Raw genomic sequence first — 20442 nt, forward strand, 5'->3', positions numbered from 1 at the left:
CATCAAAAAAAACTAACCTTAAATCAACTGGTCAATGAAATTCTTGATGGATTATTGTCAGATAAATGATTTAAAGATTAACAGTCAGAAAGACATGATATACCGCATATATGACACTCTTTTTTTTGGTTGAGGGATGTCACTCATTCGACCATGTTCAAAATGAAGTCTACAACATGAAGTCAGAACAACAACAACAAAAAGGTGTCAAGCTTTCTTTTTTCAGTTTAAATTTTATTACTGACATCAAAAGACTTGGCAACTATATGAATTTATACAACTTCAAAAACCTGTTTATTACTCTATAGACTAAACGAAAAGACACTAAAAAAACAAGTATATATAATCCTTATTTTTATCCATTTTTCTATTTTTCATTTTCATATTCATATTTACTTTGATATAAATTTTTTTTACAATGACAACTCCAAATTCTTTTGCCGCCTGCAGATCTGAAGTAATGGTAACCGTCCGGGGACGAGTAACACAGCAACTGAAGTTGAATGTTGCTTTTGGTAACGACGTCAGCGGTACCATCAAAATCCAATGCACTGGCAGGAACATTACCCTACTCATAAGCAACTATTGTATGTTGTTTTACTTATACAAAGCCAGACGCATGGACGAAGTTGCGGCATATGGTAAGTGCAGTAAAATGCAAAAAAAAAAAAAATCCCCCAGCGTGGCATTAACTAACTACAATTTTAAAAAGGCACCCAGGTAATCAGACCGTTTATGTCGGGTATCACCAACAAACAACCAAACTATGCACATTCGGCGAATGTCAAAATTTTGTGGACAGCAAGCACTAGGTATGAGATGAGTGAGCCTGGGGTGATATACCATACAAGTAATACCTCCTCCGTTCTGCGTACCTGGAGTTTGAAAACACAGAACGTGTGTTTAGAGGAAAATTAGACCCCAACATCCTGTATCAGGCCATTGGCAGGCACCACGCTGCGTTAGGTAAGTCATATATAACTCTTATAAACACAATTTTGTTAACATTAATTTATAAAGAACCCAATGATCCCATGCTAAAGGAGAGAGAATTTACCGAGGACGATTCCGTCTATCTTCGTTCCGGAGGAGAATTATGGACATCGTAATTAGTGAGAGACCTGCCGGCCAAGCCCCTGCCGCCCCAGCCCACCCAGCAGAATCTTCAACAGCAAGACCCGCCAAGAGGACCCGGTCGGCCGAACCCCAGGCCTTGTTGGATCAGGACGAGGAGCAGGAGGAGCTGGGATCTCAACCTGAGCACCCTATGGAGGAGACCCAGGATGACGCTTTTGTGGGGGGTGGGGGTCCTCAAAAGCCAAAGTCCAAGAAAAAATCCAAGGCCAAGTTCTAAACCTTCCCCTCTTCCTGCCAAAGACAGCTTTTTTTTTTTTTTTTTTTTTTTTTTTTTTTTTTTTTTGTTTAATTATTATCATAATTTTTTTTTTTAAATAAATAAATCCTTTTTCACGCCTCCAAAAAAATTAGCTCAATAAAAAAAAAAAAACTTCATAAAACAAATCTATTTCAACATTACCTTCTTACTCTGCCAAACTAAAAGATAAAAGAATTGAAACAAGAAACGTACAATGGTAATACTTTTTTTTTTGTGTGTGTGAAATCATATTTATTTTTTATTACGAGTAGATCGTCTCACTGGTGGTTGTGGCGTACCTTCTGGTAATCCGCTTGGACCAGGACTATCGGTCGCAGTTCGACTTCTAATTCTTGGAAATCTCAAAGATCGAGACACACGACCAACAGGTTCCTGTTGAACTTCAGGTGCAACAGGTGAAGCCTCTCTTTCTTCACTTGCTATGTCTTCTCTAGCACGTTTGGCTCTATTCTCCTGCGCCATCATTTCAGCCATTGGATCACCCTCCATTGGATCACCCTCAGGTACGTCTTCCTCCTCCTCCTCTTCTTCCCATTCCTCCTCTTCTTCCCCCATTCCTTCTCTTTTTTGACGTTCTTGGTCTCCTTCGGTATTAACATCCCTTTCCAACTCCTCAATAACAAAACGTGTAGTCTGGGTTCGAAAGTTGACTTCCTGGTAACCACTTTGTCTTCCGCGAGTGGTAACGATGGGACCTTCTCTAATTTGCAAAAATTGTTGAAATGCAGCGTCCGGTCTGGCCCTTCCAGGTAAAAAATTCAAGACTTGTCAATCTCAGTAGAAAGCGAGAATCCGTTGTCGGAATGGTAACACCGTCCAAAATGGCATATGTTACAAAGCCCTGGCAAGTGATCAAGCGTCCTTCATGGTACACTGGGTTGAAAAAATTTGGATCAGCATTCAAGAAAATTTCTGCTCTGCCAACAAGAGTTACAATCGACAATGGTTGATTAATCCAACAAAAAACAGAAATGATACTGTCAATGGTGATTTCACCTTCTGGAATTAAAGTTAATGATGGAACAATAAGACCTCGCACTACAGTCATAATAAGATCTTCACCAGTGTTATAATCACACATTCTTGGGAGAAATTAAAAAAAGGTAAAAAAAAAAAGGGAAGGCTGAATAAACCTGAATGTATCAAGCCTTTATTTTTCAGTAGTCATCATTTTCTCTGGAACAAATGATTTATTGGACCTGTTGAAATTTGGAAAGTGGATACAATGCAAAAAAAGAACAGCTAGGGGCATAAACAGACTATGAATTTAGAGGAGCCGCTTTTTTCAGCACAATGGAAGTTATATCACTTGGTAAGCATAAAGAAAAGGATTGTACAATAGTGTAAATTATAAGAGCAAATAAAAAAGTGCATTAAACAATGAGAAATTACTATATAAGAATGGGACCGGGCATTAAAGGGAGAACAATGGGAAAAGTGACATAATGTATACCACACATCCATATACATACTCTTTTTTTTTGGGGGGGGGAGGGAACAATGGGAAAAGTAACATAATTTACATCATATATTCATATATATATATACTCTTTTTTTTTTTTTTTTTTTTTTTTTTTGCTGTCTCTCCATCTCTCTTCTTTTTATTTTCAGTATCTTTTAGTGAATCACTACCTTCTTTTTTAAATAACGTGCCTCCAGTTTTAAATAGCGATTTTTTGGATTTTGTTTCAAATTTTTTTTTTCGAAATCGAAACGGTGGCATGTGTTTTATTTTTTTTTTTTTTTTTGTAGAATTCCTAAGTAAGACATACATCTGAATGTTCATTCTTATTGGTTTTGACTCATTGTGACCATGCTCATTGTGCAATTTTTTTTTATTAAGTCAATAAACCAGTATCAAGTCTAACTTTTCTGTGAGATAAATAAGACTTGCTGACAAATTTTTTTTACTTCCTGCACGACTTCTCTACCGTCACTACAATTACTATATGCTTCAATGTAGTTCATAGACCTTTGAAAAAATCTTTTTATATGAACTACATTGGAAGCTTTATCCAAATAGCTTGATAAGTTATCATCAAGAGACTTGAATGTGTCATCACATCTCAAACGTGCCTCCCTTTTGGCGGAACCCCAGTACATTTCTATCCAGTTGCATTCACAATGATATTTTGGATATGACTCAGAAATGTGACCTTAGTCAATAACGGCTTGCTGCAAAGCCGACTTTTGCGCCACAAAGTCGGGTCTACTTTCAAAAACGTGACGAGCACAACACATTGATCTGTGGCCTGGCTCCTTCGACTTACATAACATTTTCTAAGCCTTGCCTTCCAGATCACGACCAACCCATTGGCCTCTTTCCTCCAAAATCTTTCGAATACCTTTGAAGTATCGTGTCTCCTTTGTCTTCACGACATACCCCAGTCTGTTGGTGACCCTGGTCTTCTTGGTGTAAACGAAAGACTGCTCCAAGCGAGTGCCATCCGTTAAAATTACAGTCGTGTCTTTGAACTGATACTTTTCGTTATCGTTGTATGGCCTCTCATTAAGTGTCATACGACTTGCAACAAGAGCATCATCACCGAATGCATTGTGATTGGAACTGTTGTCAAAGAGAAAAACAGCTTGACAAGCAGGGTGGAGCAGTTCAAACAAAAGGATTGCATCGTCTTAAAGCTGCTCCAACATGTCAGTGTACTTCCAGTACCCTTCTCTGTCCACACCCGCTTTGCAACATTTTCTAGAAGTCCAACCAGCACTCTTCATGGTTCCATGGAGAGGCCATTGAAATTCACTGACCATTATTGACGATCCTGGGCCCTTCTTTCTGATATGGTTCTCACCTTCTAACAACCACAGATCATCCTTACCATCATTTGCATAAAATGTAGATTCATCGTGCGTAACAAACACAATTTGTTTTATAACTTCATCCAGAACTGCCTCCAGAATCTCCTCCTCATTGTCACCAGCATAAAATTCTGATCTTTTCATGTATTTGACCATTCTTTGAGACCATTCATGTCGGTAGTTGACAACATCTTCTCTTTCATGGCCATGGAAAAAAATAGTCTTTTCATTTTTTCCGTATGAATATCCCCATTGGCACAAATAACGGCAAATTGTTGTCATACTTAAGTCCCTTTCAGCCACACCAAGAACAGAAGGAATGATTTGCTCGTCGATACTCTTTTTAATGATAATTAAGGAACGAAGAGCTGGTTTCATTTTTCTAATTTCTTTCAAAACGGCCATCTTGACATCCGAGTCACTTAAAAGTGATACTCTCTTAACATGGGCATCTTGAGAGTGGTCAGAAAGCTTACCCTCGTCAATGAACTCCTTTGTCCACTTGACAATGGTCATTCCACGGTATTCCCTTGAATTTTGGGGCCAGAATTTTTCGGCAGCTTCTTTTGAAGCCAATCCTTTCTTTTTTCCACGCAAACGATTCAAGCAATATCCGTACAAAGATAAATACCTAGCATTGTTGTATGATGCACGAGCATTATCGTCGTTCTTCTTACTCATTACGGGTAAAATAAGAGCCTTGACAGCAGGCATAATTTTTTTGATGCCTTCGATTTCTTTTTCCGTGTGAGGAATGAACTTTGTTCATTGCTGAGTTTCTACACTTTTTGCAACAGTAAATTCAAAACGTTGAAGAGTCTGGGCTGGATCTAGCTTTGCAGCCTCGGCATTCTTTCTCCATTTTGTTGTTCTGGATGTACCAGTAAACGTAAGTGGTCTTTTACTTATTTCTATATTTCTATCTGAAATAATATCAAGAGAACTCGCCTCAGCTCTTACAACCTCGGCTTGCTCGACTAGTTGATCGTGGTTTAATTCAATGGTCTCCCATTCAGCGAGTATCACTTCGCAGATTGAATGAATCCATCTTCGTTTCTAAGTCTGTTTCTAATAGCCTTTTGTTTTTTGTTAGGTCTGGGCATGTTATGATAGAAAAATTACAAAGAGGATACAAAGGAGCATTTAACATTCGTCAGACGCGTAAGATTGTCTACGTTTGATTTTAGGAGGCGAAAACGAAAAGATTCTCAGCATTTATTTTTATATAAAATAATAAAGATACCTTAAGACATGATTGTATACAGTTTTAGCTACGTAAATTTATATCTAAACAATTTGTGGAAGATTTATATAAAAAATCTTAAAACTTTAAAAAAATGTCAAGTCGGCTCACCCAAAAAAAAATATGTATCCGGGGCAATATTACATGCGCGACATAGTGGTGTAACGAGTGAAAATGATAGAAGTCGTAAATACTTTACTTTTTTCTTATAAGTTAAAAAAAGGAATCATAAGACATTCTTGTACATAGTTTTCTCTTTTGTTTTATGTAACTAAATATTTCATAGAATTATTTTTGGAAAACCATAAGCATTTACAAGATCTGCTATGTTAGGGATTCCAGTGGGACTGATTTTTTTGGGGGAAAAAATTTATGACACAATTCTCAATAGGAATAAGACCATTCTATTGGCTGACATTTACACGAACGGAGAATGAACTTAATGAGGTGTGCATAGTAGAGTTTCAAATCTCCAACTCCACTTATACGCCCCCGCTTAATTTTTTGAAAAGCGACTGACTTTGATGTCCTACAACTTTTTTTTTTCAGTAAACGTATTTTTTTATTCATAAGATATTGTTTATAAAGACTCTTTAAATAATATCTTTTGATTCGCATTGGTATATCGGTTGATTTGGGAAAGTTTTAGGCCCTTAAAAAACACATAAAAAAGCGCTATTGTTAAGACACTGGTAATAGTTCTTAAAGGATAAGATGGATATAAGTTATTAACACTGATGTTAATAAGAAACTAGTTATGAAAGTGAGCACCAGACTGGAATTAGTCAACTTAAGAAATCTTATAATATAAAGTTTTTAGGATAAGAAGATAATCAACGATGATTTTAAGAGGGCGTAAGTAATATAAATGTAAACGAATTGCCAAGATTAAAAAGAAAAGTAATTATGTTATTATAAACAATATCTTATATACGGTTTTAGTAATAAAGAGATTCGAGTCGAGTGTGAAATATGAACTTTGAGTTAATTGTTATATGTAAAGTAAAGACTTAAGATAAACAAAAAGTATGAAAGTTGAGGGAAACACAAAGGAGTCAATTACAAATTATTAAGAAACTAGATTTTTAGTTAAGATAAAACTGAAGTAATATTTATTAAGAAAAAAGGGGCGTATTTATAGGAAAGATCCTATCCTGTGTAACACCAAGTCAATTTAGATTGGCTGCAACACTATTTAAAACTGGAGGCACATTACTACCTAGGGATGGTCTAAAATCCTGCAAAAATTATTTTTTAAATATTTCCTTTCTTTTCGATTACCCCACCATTCGCCGTTTTTCACTTACCGTCACAAAAATTCTTAAGTAGATCAGAAGTACTTGTCTGCAGCTAACGTATTGCTTATCCAAGGTTTCGGTGCAATGCCTCCACCTGTCTCTATTCAAGATCCACCCATTTAAACGAGAAGTTGTTTGCGCCCTGGAACCAGAACAAGCACCGTGAATAAGGTCGTCTTGGGTATCTACTGTACCCACCTGTCAACTTAAATGTCAACATGGATAAATACCCCTGGGTTATACCTACACCACCACCACCGCCTAATACGACCCCTCCACAAGATGCAGAAATGCAATAACTTTTTTTTTTTTCATTTACACTCAAGCACCCCGTTGTGTTCTGTTCTTTTTTTTTATTTACACTCAAGCACCCCCTTGCGTTCTGTTCTTTTGTTTTCTATACTCAAGCACCACCTAGCGTTCACAATAAAATAATATTTTTCGATATAATACACACTTTTTTTTATGATAAATGATTGCTCCACTATTTTTGATAGCATAGCTCCACTATGATAAATGATAGTTCCTTTCTTATGATAAATGATAGCAATGACATCCGGGTTTTTAATACTGATGTAAAAATAAATAAAGTATATTCAAACAAAACAAAAAAAGCTAACAATCCACCGTCTTCATGAACTCAATGTCCTCGTCACTACCAATCACCGCTGTCCAATCCTCCCAGTCTCGGTTTTGCGAACCCTCAAAGAAATCAATGCGTACTTTCTCAATCATGAGACGAGCACCCGACAAACCCACAAGTCCAACCATCCAGTCTAGACGACATAAAGCTCTCATAACACGAAAGTATTTCGATCTCTTCCATCCCAAACTTGTCACCAACGGTGAACCCCAAGGCAACCAGTTCACAGGGTCACTTTTCACAATTGTTAATAGTTCCACCGAGTAGAAATACTTGTGGTGCTTTGGGTCAGCAGCACAAAGGCGGTACCAGCCAGTCAAAGAAGCAGCCACCTCTTCGACAGTCCCACCCACCGTGTTCACAGCGGTCATGCCTTCTTTTTCCGCATTAATACGATCCATAGCTGCTTGGAGTCGGTGTGGTACATATTTCGCACAAGCTTGTTCCAGAACGGTTGCAACTACTGCCAAACCACCCTCCCCATACAGGCCATCGATGGCGTTGATTACACAACGCATATGACCCTCCACATCTACCAGACTTGTAAACAAAGGTGGCACAGATGGCGCCGTAGTAGCAGTAAGGGTCTCAGGATACTCAATGAAATTGTCAATAGCGTTAAGATCAAATTCTTCGTTCATAATGAGTTTTTGTTTGTTGGTAAAAGAAAAGAAAAAAAAACTGGCATCCCACCCTCTCCCAAAAAGTCGACAACATGGTTTCAATGATTTTATCAGGCATTGATGTATTTATCTCTTTTAATGTATTTTATCTCGCATTATTCTTCAATAATTTTATCAGGCAATGAGGTATTTGTCTCTTTTAATGTATTTTATCTGTTTTCATGCATTATTTCTTTCTATTTTTTCCCCTCATTGTCTCTCTCTTTTTTTTTCAAACATGATGCAGCAATTCCATACCACCATTGTCGCAAGTCTGATTCCGTCATCAGTAAGACGACTGAATGACAGGTACATGGCCAACCTGTACGACGTCTTCACGGGTATTGTGTCTAGTGAGGTGGAGATACCCATCACGATTTAGGAACCGCAACTGCCGTTGCTGACAGCGTTTGCCAACTTTGTGTTCATGACCGGTGTCATAATGCCACGCACCATCATGTTCAATTTTTTAGGATCGGTGCCTGATACACGACGTCGTGTCAAAACTAGATCCTTCTTTGTGCTACCTACCACCATCCCAGCCGACATCAATGAGGAGATTGTTGCACATTCCTTTTTTGGGTTCATGACTTTAGACCCACGCACCCCCGAAAGTTATTTTATTATGAATAATGGCGTGGATCAAAATCCTTTAAAACATTTGATACCTGTCAAACCCGCCAAAATAGCCTATCGCCGCCACCTCTCGCGTGTCGGAACCAATACTGCGTGCAAGACAGCCGTTCAAAACCAGCACGAACTTGATGCACAACTCAAAGGCATGTATTCATACGAGCGCATGTTTTCCTATCAATTTACAATGGTGTATTATAAAAATAAACATCCGGCCAATACCATTTCCAACTACGCCATATTATAATGAAACAGCATGGACGCACCACCATCTCGATGAAAAGTTTCGGACTATGCTACAACTAACAAACAATAAGCACTGTAACTAATGAAAAGAATAGGCCGACACCATTTATACCAAATAATAAAGACAAATATGGCCCAACACTATTTTCCGACTATTATGTATTATAATAACAGTAACTATACTAAGTTGTGATAATTATGGGTCAAGAAATAAAATGAAACTTTTGATAACTTTATTGTTTTTTTATAATAATAAAAAGACAAGAAGGATCCGTCTAGTTGAATAGTTAATTTCTGCTTTTATATGAGGTTATTAGTAGTCACAATAATGTCAATTATTGTGGATTGTGATCGTGTAACCTAATTCGACTACGGTATAATATGGCTAAATACCACATAACCCCCCATCAGTAGGAGATTAGGTGTTTTTTTTTTTTTTTTTTTTTTTTTTTTTTTTTTTTTCATTTGCGGAAACGAGGACTAAAACGAGTAGCTTTTGGATTAGACTTATGAAAAGCGACAGCTTGCGAATCAACAATAGGAGATCGTTTTCTTTTCAGTGAAAGAGTTGAGGGATCAACTACTTTATCTGTACTACTGGATGGAACATTGTCCAAGGGAATCTGATCAATCAATTTGCTAATAGATCCAGGAGGATTAGACTTCAAAACAGCAGAGCTAGATGGCGCATTGGTGATAACATTGTTCTTTTTGGGAACGTATTCCTTGCCAAGATGTTTCCAATAATTTCTAATGCATGTTACATCATTGAAATTATCAGTGGGAATCCATTCATCCCAATCACTACTATAATTCTTCCATCGAACGAGATACTCCATGTTACTGGGTTTACCCCGATGATTGAGGATTGCTTCAACTTCATAATTTTTTATTTCATTACCTTCATCATCAATGGCAATAATTTCATCGTGAGAAATTAATTTAAGTTCCACGGAAGTGTAATTACGAGGCATAATCATACCCATTGTATCACGCAAAACATAGGAATTACCTTGAGTTTTACGAACAACAGTGCATGGTCCAGTATACGCAGGAGATAATTGACCATCTTTTTCAATTCTTATCATAACATGGTCATTAGGCTTATACTCAACTAAAACATGGTTTTTGTTAAATTTCGCTTCTTCCAATTCAATTTGCAATTTTGTTTTTGCTTCAATAGCAGGAAAAACAATATCATTCATATAATCAATTCTTTTCATAAGTTCTTCATGGGACATAACTCTTTTATTTTCGCCTGTTTTCTTTTTATCATCATCTGCTGTGAAACCATAGGTTTCAGGCATTCGACGAGCAAAAAATAAAGAAAACGGTGAACTATTTAACTTCTTTGATAAACGATTGTTAAGAGCGAGTTGAACTGCATTTAAGTGGAGATCCCAGTTGGCTCCAACACCCTTCGTGGCTTTTGCTAAAAGCTTTTTTACAGATTGTACCATTCTTTCACTAACTCCATTTGCAGAAGCATGTAAAGGCGTAATAAAACGATGGTCGTAACCAAGAGCGTCAGCCAATTCCTTAGACAAATAACTTTTAAACTCAGATCCGTTATCTGATTGGACAATAGAAGGAACTCCGATAAGAGCAAATACGTCAGCAAGGACCTTCACGATAGTAGCTGTTTTCTTATCTTGCAAAGGTCTTAAAATACAAAAACGAGTACACACATCTACAATGACCATAAAATAGTTATTGTTAGAATCAGAAGTAGCAGAAATAGGACCACCTAAATCCATTGCAAGATGTTGACCAGGCAAATAGCTATAAATGTAACGAGCAGGATGAAAACCCCTTTTTTGGATATTATGTCGCATACAGTCATTACATTCACGCACGAATTTCACACAATCACCAATGAGATCAACCCAATGGAGACCTTCCTTATGAAGACGCTTAACCATTTGTTCGGCACCATAGTGACCAATGTTTGTATGAGCATCTTTCAATAACTGATCTCTTTTATCTTCAGGAGGAGTAAAATAGTCAGGACAAATTGTTTGGGCACTTTGTATGTAAAATAGGTTTTTAGATACACAATGAGAGTAATTAGGACTACTGTTACAGTCGACCGTGTTACTGGAATAAGCATTTATGAGATTAACGGTTCTCGAGTGATCGGAACTTTCAGCGCTGGCGCACCTTTCCTTATCAACGAGTATAAGATCTGAATTGATCTTCTTCTTAATATTAATATAGTACGATGTGGCATGGTTCTTCTTAAAAGAAGTAACATGTAACTTTTTCTTCAATTTTTCATGTTGGGCTTCTTCAACTTCTTTGGGAGGATAAAGACGAGATAAAGCATCAGGCAAGACATTGTCGATACCTTTAATATGGATTACCTTAAAATCATAATCCAGCAATATATCCAACCATTTAATAATCATGCGATTAGCAGATTTTTGACTAAAAACGTAACAAAGAGCTTGATGATCGGTATATAATGTAAACCGAGTTCCCCAAATAAATTTATGAAATTGATTAAGGGCATAAATTACTCCATTCAACTCTCGCATGGATGTTGAATACAACCTTTCATGTTTGTTGAAACTTCTCGACATAAAGCCAATATACTTTGTTACGACTACTTTTTCATTGTTATCATTGATACTTTCAAATTGCTGATATAATACACATCCTGTAGCAAAATCACTTGAATCTGTAGCTATACAGTAAGGGTGAGAATGATCAGGTTGAGACAAAACAACATCAGACTGTAATATCTTTTTAAGAGTATCAAAGTGCAATTGATGCGTGTTTGTCCATACAAAAGGTCCTTTTGACTTAATATCGTGAGATCTTAATTGGTCTAAAGGGGCCATTAACGAAGCAGCATTTGGAATATGTTGACGAAAGAAATTAACAAAGCCGAGAAACGATTGCGCTTGCTTTTGCGTTTGAGGAGGAGGCATAGCATCCAAATTTGTTAACTTTCTTTTATCAATTCTTTTACCCGAAGCAGAAAGAGAATATCCTAAAAGATAAACTGCAGACTTGGCAAAATGAGACTTATCGAAATTTATACGTAAATTATTATCCGTAAGGATATTTAATACTGTTTTGACGTGAGAAAAGTGGGCACTCATAGAGTTACTAGCAATACAAACATCATCAACAAAACAAGTAACAAAAGGTAGATCCTTAAATAAGGTTAACATGACTCTACTGAACAATTGACTAATTATGGAAATGCCAAAAGGCGCACCACGGTACATATATTGTAAGTTATTAGGCGCAGTAAATGTCGTTTTAATCTGATCAGCCTCATTGACTGGAAATTGATTAAAAGCGGATTTAAGATCGATCGTAGAAAAAACAACACAACCAGACATAGAATTAAAAATGTCATTGATTAATGGCAAACAATGAGAACTTTTCGATGATTCATCTAAAGCCTCATTCAATTTTCTAGGATCCAATAAAAGCCTAATATTCTTTTTATCCTTACACACAGCACCATCAACGTGGTCCTTTTTAAACGTAACAGTCATGGGTAAATTCCAACCTGATGGTTTAGCAGGAATAATAATACCATCTTTTAACCATGATTGAACAATTTCCATAACAGGTTCCTTCAATGCATACGGAATAGGATATTGTCTAATGTTGGCAATAAATCCCGGAGGAGTAGGTAAGTGTAGTACCGCATCCTTAATTGTACATAGGGTGTTATTATCTAATTTCTTATTTTTATTTACATACGGAATAATTGCCTGATTAAAAGCATATTGTTCCCGTTGCGTACCGAATGGAGAAATATTCGGTTCATAAGCTTCATCATTTTTAGAGTCATCGTGTAACTCTTTTCTCATACTCTTATGTTTAACAGCAACGTTGGTTAAGTGAATACCAAGTTTTTGTAACAAATCAACACCGATCAATAGCTTTTGATCTTCTTTAACCATTTCATCATTAATTACATCGAATTTATGATTGATAATGTGATCGATGTTTTCATACTCAACTAATATGGGGTCAATGGTTTGTAAACGTGCTACTTTAGAACCATCGGCTAAAATTAAACAACCTTGCACGGAGTGAAATTTAATATCATTCGTAATGGCAAACGTTCTGCTTAGCAGACTTACACTTGCTCCTGTATCGATGATACCATAACATTCTATTTTATTTAAGGTTATTGGTGTAACTGGAGACAATGCGGGAGTGTCAGATAAAAACGGATTGTCAACAGTACCAACTAAATTATTTTTTACAGCAAAAACAAACTTATTATGATCATTACAATTATTAACTTTAGCAACAGGTAAGTATTCTTCAATAAAATCTTTATTCAAATAATCATCAAAGAACGCGTTATATTCATCTTCTGATGAATCATCAGAGTGGTACAAATTTTCATCCAGAAGTGCAAGTTCAGGAGGCGAAGGAGAGGAGTTACTATTGATTGATTGCGAATTAATATTTTGATCATTTTCATTGTTAATAGGAGCATGCAACTCATTAGGTGTTTCAGTAACATCTAATTTGCTAACATGTCTATCTTCATTATTATTTAAATTTACCAAAGAGGGCATGTTGTAGTTACGCTTCTTGAAGTAAGCAACCTTTGTGGGGCATGTAACACCGTGAGTACGCGTGTACTCAGCGGTCTTACAATAGGTACATAACCCAGCTTTTTTCAACCTTTCATGTTCAGAGGGGGACATGTACGAGAAGGACGAAGAGGACGAAGACGAAGAGGACGAAGGAGACGAAGAGGACGAAGAGGACGAAGAGGGAGCGGACGAAGAGGACGAAGACGAAGATTGGTTTTCCAAACCAGAAATTTTTCTTTTCTTGTTGACTGATCTTTTTTGATTGTCAGCAGACAACAAGGTTTCAATTGCAGCGACATGGATGGACACTGTCTTTTCGAAAACTGCCCAACTGGCAGGGGCGTAATGAACTTTCTGTTCTGCTTCCAGAGAAAGTTCGGGGTCTTCAGAAATTACTTTCTGCTGATGGACACGAAGAACACCCTTAACTTTTTCCTTGACAGCGTCAGGCAAACAGTTCAAAAACATGTAGACTAAAACTACATTATTCTCATAATTGAGCTTGGCCTCAATAACTAACATACGGAATCTTTCCAAACAAAGGATGAAAGATTCACCAACTTGCATTTCGAAGTTTAGTAACTTCTGAGCCAACTCTTCAACACTGGACTGAGAAGCCATGTCAAATCGTTGCTCCAAAACAACTTTAGCATCCTTCCAAGAATACCCCGAATCCTTAAGAGTAATCTTAAACCAAGTAATATACTTGGGTGACTTCTCAAAGGCAATTTCCAAAAAGTGGAGCCAATGCTTTTTGACATCCACAGCATGATTGGCGAGAACTCTCTCAAAGAGCAACAAAAAGCTGGTCAAGGGAAGTTCATCAGCAGCAACCACACCACTACTAACTGCAGAACCATTGTTGTTCAAAACGCTGGCAGCAGGATTCACATTGAAGACGGGAATCAGAGGCGTGAGTAAAGCGCTTTTGGCACTGCTCAGCTCATCCGAAGAACCACTGTCAACACTAATAACAGAACGAGCAAGATACTCGAGCTGCTTCACAATAGGAGGTTGGGACTCCTCAACAAACTTCAAACTATTAATGATCTCGACCATTCGAGGATCACTTGAATCAAAGATTCCTTCATCAAAAAGCTTCAACTTTTTATCGTTGAGCATGACAACGTGGGAAGCTAACTTTTCCAACTGCAAAGTTAGGTTCGAGATCGTTGCCTCTCTCTTAACTTCCTCTACAGAAGGAGCAAACTTACTAACGGGCTTAGCAACAGGTTGAGGAATCTTAGAAACCTCAGGCATCTCAGTATCTTCATCAATAGAAGCTACTTCCTTACCCTTACCCTTGTCCTTACCCTTAGACACAAGACCCAAATCAGCTATTTTTTGACCAAGGTCAGAAAATTGAGCAACATCGGATGACGAAGACGAAGAACTAGACGAACTAGACGAAGAAGGCAAAGTAACAGAAGGATTCATTTTAAAAAATGTGATAATTATGGGTCAAGAAATAAAATGAAACTTTTGATAACTTTATTGTTTTTTTATAATAATAAAAAGACAAGAAGGATCCGTCTAGTTGAATAGTTAATTTCTGCTTTTATATGAGGTTATTAGTAGTCACAATAATGTCAATTATTGTGGATTGTGATCGTGTAACCTAATTCGACTACGGTATAATATGGCTAAATACCACATAAGTAACGATTTGACCACTGTATTTCTTTTGGGAACGTCGACTTTTTGTTCCATTTAGAATCTGACTCTGACCATGACGTAATAAAATAAAAATGATGCAGCCAACTTAGTTGCATCTAGGGAATCCTCCATTTTGTAGCTTGTCATTAGGATTAAGACAGAAAGGTACCGATATTCCGTAAGAGATAGACATGTCGGCGTCTTTTTCTAAACATAATCATACGCCTTTTGTTTTGTATTTACATAGGACTATTATCCAGTTAATATAAAGAGCTTCATAGCTTTATTTGCATCACAATTCACACGTATAAAGACGCTTCCATCCTTTGTGGGGGTTTAACCAAATATGTAAGCGTCTGAAGATTGACGGTGTTGTAAGGTATTTGGTATAAAATTTAAAATAAGGAATACAAGGAAGAATAACAGATGTGTTTATAGTGAGCACCAGGCATTGAAAGTAGTCCATTTATTTGGAAATAATAATAAAAGGTTATAGCTTTGGATAAGTTTAGCGACGAAATCAGTTCAACGCAGAATTCAAAGGAGTAGTAATATACAACCGAATCTTGAATTTGATGATTTATGTTGGAAGTTATGTTCAAGTATAATTAAGATCCTAATAAATTCAAAAACTAGAAATATGGATTAAAATGAGACTTAAAGACAAATTCAAACTGAAGTAAAAACAAACGAAAGAAATGTTTCTTTCTTTTTGGGGGCCCCTTTTATAGAAAAAGGGAAGAAAAGCATTTAAAAAAATTGGGGGAGTTTGGGGAAAGACCCAAAGAAAAGAAAAATGGTACTGTAATAACGGACACGACCCAATATCACGTAGAATTTGTAGTACGAGGGTATACCCTGTCAGAAAATTGTAACAGCAAGCAGAATCTAGCTTTAATCCTTTTAAATGGCAGAGGCCATCAATAAGACATAGGAAAATTGAGTCCTGGTATACATAAACGATAACATAAACCTATTCGCTTACGTCACCAATTACTCGGCCATACCCTTGGGTCAATCTTCAGAGTCCGATGTAATTTTTTACGGTTGTCATATCCCCAAGTACCATTCGTTAACTTTGTTGAGGATATAATACACACAATAATAAAATCCCACTGTCATAATTAAGGATGGATAGTAATGCAAACGTCAATCATGAATCACACTATGACGAGCGAATGGGACAGACAAAAGAATATTTGCTTACAAGGACAAAGAAATAAAGGATGGTTTTGATTCATTATAAGAGAGAGTTTGTGAGAGAGAGAGAGAGAGAGAGAGAGAGAGAGAGAGAAGAAAAGACGAAAGTGGGGTATTAAATAATATATCTGATGAAGGGGAAGAAGGAAGAGTGAAAGTTAGGCTATATTAATAATATTAAAAAAATAGAAATCGTAAAAAACAGTCACAAGGCGAGCTTACTTTCAGTCACAAAAGTTACAAAAGTTAAGATTTTAAAGGGGGGTTTGGGGGGAGGGGGAACCCCTCCCCCCAAGAACACGGCCCATAGGATTAAGCATGAAAGAGCTAATATCTTAAAAAACAGTGTGCTTTTTTTTTTTTTTTTAACAGTGTAACTTTTAAGCAGTGATAAAAAACAATTGGGGGTGCGGGGGTTTCCCCCGCAAGAGGGGAGGGGGGTTTGGGGGGAGGGGGTACCCCTCCACCCAAGAACACGGCCCATAGTATTAAGCATGAAAGAGCTGATATCTTAAAAAACAGTGTGCTTTTTTTTTTTTTTTTAACAGTGTAACTTTTAACCAGTGATAAAAAACAATTGGGGGTGCGGGGGTTTCCCCCGCAAGAGGGGAGGGGGGTTTGGGGGGAGGGGGTACCCCTCCACCCAAGAACACGGCCCATAGTATTAAGCATGAAAGAGCTGATATCTTAAAAAACAGTATTTTTTTTTTTTTTTAAACAGCGTAATTTTGAAGCAGTGAAAAAAAATTGGGGGTGCGGGGGTTTCCCCCGCAAGAGGGGAGGGGGGTTTGGGGGGAGGGGGAACCCCTCCACCCAAGAACACGGCCCATAGTATTAACGTTGTTCCTTTATTTTTTTTAAACATGTCAAATAATAGTGTATACTGTGCGTCGTGTGGTGAGGAAGGTCATCGTCGTAGATCCCACCGAGATTGTCGCTTAAATCCAGTAAACCAAACAACGAATGTAAGCATTTCTTTTGGGAATCTTTTTTTTTATTTGGAAAGACTCATTTTTTTTTTTTTTTTTAGGTGTCATCGTCTGTCAATAACAACGTCAATTCAGAAGATAACCATACTCCAGTTACTGAGGTACAGATAATAAGAAATATTTTTCTAAGCTTTTAAACTGACGTTGCCTAAAATAGGACATGGAGGTTGACGATCATGAAGTAATTCTACATCAAGATCATGTCCAAGAAAACACTGTTCGCTGCTCAAGCTGTCAACAACTTGGACATTCCAGAAGGACAAGCAGTCTGTGTCCCATGAACAGTAACCGTGCAACCTCCAGCTTGAATCAAGCTAAGCAAACAGAAAATCTTCCAGAGCGTCATTTTTTGGGAGGAATGTCGACCATGTGCTCTGATTGCAATGCACTCATGTGGGTTCAGGAACGATCGGAAGGCGGTGTTAGCACTGCCAGGTTTCAACTTTGCTGTGGATTGGGTAGATATGTTGTAGAGTCATTTCAACCAACTCCCGGACTCATTTCGAATTTGTTACGAAATAATGATCAAAGAAGCAAAGAGTTCAAAAGCCACATACGCTCATACAACAATGCTCTGAGTTTTGTTTCAATGGGTGTAAATTTAGACAGTTCAGTTCAAAACTCCCGTGGTGGTGCCTACGCTTTTCGAATTCATGGTAGTATTTACCACCGTATCGGGTCGTTGCTTCCATCTGAAAATGCAGCCCCGTCATTCGCTCAAATTTACGTCTACGATGCCGAAAATGAAATTAATAACAGGCACCGTGTCGCAAGCCATGTGGATATCAACACTTTGGCCGACTTACAAACCTTGATGCACGATATTAATCCCATTGTCAGAGATTTTAAAACGATGAATCAGTATCTAATTGAAAATCCTGATCAAGTTGCAGATGTAACAATGGTATTTAGAGCTGAGGGATTACCGGACCCAAGACGATACAACTCCCCAACTACATCAACTGAAGTTGGTATTTTAATATTGGGTAGTGATAGTAGACAGGAAGGGGATGAGGTTAAAATTCGTGATATCGTTATAAGATCCCAAAACGAGGGTCAACTGAAACGAATTAATGAGTTGAATCAAACATATGATCCAATGTCTTATTCCTTGATATTTCCTACCGGTCAACCTGGATGGCATTCATTATGCTCATCCGAAAGAGGTTATAAGGTTACAGCCATGCAATTTTATAGTTTTCACCTCATGTTTAGAGATAGTGGACATGATCTTCATCTTTTCGGAAAACTTTTCCATCAATACATTGTTGATATGTATGCTAAAATTGAACAATTTCGTCTAAACTACATAAGACATAATCAATCAAGTTTACGTACTGAACTCTACCGTGGATTAGAAGACGCTGTTGCACACGACGATAATGATACAAGCTCTCTTGGGCGCAAAGTAATTCTTCCAAGCTCATTCATTGGTGGTCCCAGACATATGTCCCAACTTTATCAAGATGCCATTAGCATTGTCAGACGTTTTGGAAAACCCGATTTTTTTATTACGTTTACATGCAACCCAACATGGCCCGAAATTAAAAATGAACTGCTTTTTGGCCAAACTGCGGCTGATAGACCTGATCTTTGTGCAAGAGTTTTCCGCTTGAAATACAAAAGTCTTTTAAATGATATCACCAAAGACCATGTTCTTGGTGTTGTTGTTGGATATGTTGGCGTAATAGAGTTCCAAAAAAGAGGTTTGCCTCACGCTCATATGCTTTTATTGTCAGACCTGAAGATAAACCAAGAACTACACAAGATTTTGACAAAATCATTTCCGCTGAAATCCCTGACCAAGAGTTATTTCCTTTGGCATACGAAACTGTTACCAAAAATATGCTGCATGGTCCATGTGGCGCACTTAACCCTAGAGCTGTTTGCATGAAAGAAGGAAAGTGTTCAAAAGGTTATCCCAAAACATTTACACCTATCACTACCACCGCAGAATCAGGTTATCCAATATACAGAAGGAGAAGAGATGGTAGAAACGTTACCAAACGAGGTGGTATTGTTTTGGATAATGTTTGGGTCGTTCCGCATAATGTTTATTTTTGTACGAAATACGATGCACACATTAATGTCGAAATTTGTAATAATGTATCCGCTGTCAAGTATCTTTACAAGTATGTTTACAAAGGCCACGATCGTGCAAGTGTTCAAATTAGCAATAGCGCTCAACAAAACAATTTGGTAACTCATGATGAGATTAATCATTTTGTGGACGCACGATATGTTTCTGCACCGGAAGCCGCTTGGAGAATATTTAGCTTTTCGTTGCATAAAGAGTTTCCCTCTCATCAACGGTTAAGTATTCATCTTCCTGGACAGGAAATGGTGTATTTTACAGAGGGTGCAGTCTTAAATGATGTCCTTGCTAATTCCGCGAACAAAGAAACCACCCTTACCGCTTGGTTTACCTTAAATCGAACAGACTTAGAGGCAAATCAATATTTGTACCATGAAATTCCAGAATATTATACATGGCAAAAACGTGAAACGTTTTGGAGGAAAAGACAGAGAGGTCTCCGCCAAACAATAGGTCGCATCTATTCTGTTTCTCCTAAAGAATCTGAAAAGTACTATCTGCGCCTGTTGTTAAATTACGTTCGTGGTGCTAAGAGTTTTGAAGATGTACGCACTGTTGATGGTGTTCTCTATGAAACATACCAAGCTACCGCCCGTGCAAAGGGTTTACTTGCCGACGATGAACAGTGGGATACGTGTCTTTTGGAAAGTGATACATTCCAATCACCTTTAATGTTACGAAGATTGTTTGCCACGATTTTGGTTTTTTGTGAACCGTCCTGTCCTTTTCAACTGTGGATTAAACACAAAGAAAACCTTTCTGATGATTATCTTTTTGCCCAGAAAAGACTTCTACCCGAAGGTATTTCTGTTTTAACTGAAACCATGAAGGAGACAGCTTATGGTAATTGCCTCTTGGACCTAAATGATATGTTAGATGCTCATAATATAACAATATCTGATTTTGCTGGCTTTAATTTACCTTCAATCGATACCCGAAATGGTAGCCATGACCAAGAATTTCCTGGAATGAGTAGACTTGAGCGTGAGC

General features: G+C 37.5%; 4 protein-coding genes across 4 annotated transcripts; 2 read left to right on the plus strand and 2 right to left on the minus strand.

Annotated features, from left to right (window-relative positions):
- Positions 1 to 418: 418 nt before the first annotated feature.
- EV154DRAFT_486167 (uncharacterized protein) lies at positions 419 to 1354 on the plus strand (the record flags this gene model as incomplete). Its single annotated transcript, XM_051598817.1, has 5 exons — positions 419 to 587; positions 612 to 641; positions 713 to 812; positions 908 to 966; positions 1044 to 1354. The coding sequence occupies 5 exons, from the start codon at positions 419 to 421 to the stop codon at positions 1352 to 1354; spliced, it is 669 nt and encodes a 222-aa protein (XP_051452741.1).
- Positions 1355 to 1627: 273 nt separating this feature from the next.
- Positions 1628 to 2477, minus strand: EV154DRAFT_486168 (uncharacterized protein; the record flags this gene model as incomplete). Its single annotated transcript, XM_051598818.1, has 2 exons — positions 1628 to 2160; positions 2210 to 2477. The coding sequence occupies 2 exons, from the start codon at positions 2475 to 2477 to the stop codon at positions 1628 to 1630; spliced, it is 801 nt and encodes a 266-aa protein (XP_051452742.1).
- A 4145-nt stretch (positions 2478 to 6622) lies between these two features.
- Positions 6623 to 8035, minus strand: EV154DRAFT_486169 (uncharacterized protein; the record flags this gene model as incomplete). Its single annotated transcript, XM_051598819.1, has 3 exons — positions 6623 to 6691; positions 6761 to 6949; positions 7379 to 8035. The coding sequence occupies 3 exons, from the start codon at positions 8033 to 8035 to the stop codon at positions 6623 to 6625; spliced, it is 915 nt and encodes a 304-aa protein (XP_051452743.1).
- A 259-nt stretch (positions 8036 to 8294) lies between these two features.
- EV154DRAFT_486170 (uncharacterized protein) lies at positions 8295 to 8936 on the plus strand (the record flags this gene model as incomplete). The annotated part of the gene is made up of 2 exons (XM_051598820.1): positions 8295 to 8345; positions 8439 to 8936. 2 exons carry the CDS (start codon positions 8295 to 8297, stop codon positions 8934 to 8936), a joined length of 549 nt encoding a protein of 182 aa, XP_051452744.1.
- Positions 8937 to 20442: the final 11506 nt, after the last annotated feature.

This window comes from Mucor mucedo (genome assembly GCF_025094135.1).
Source record: "Mucor mucedo strain NRRL 3635 chromosome Unknown EV154scaffold_136, whole genome shotgun sequence".
In the NCBI taxonomy this organism is placed as follows: domain Eukaryota; kingdom Fungi; phylum Mucoromycota; class Mucoromycetes; order Mucorales; family Mucoraceae; genus Mucor; species Mucor mucedo.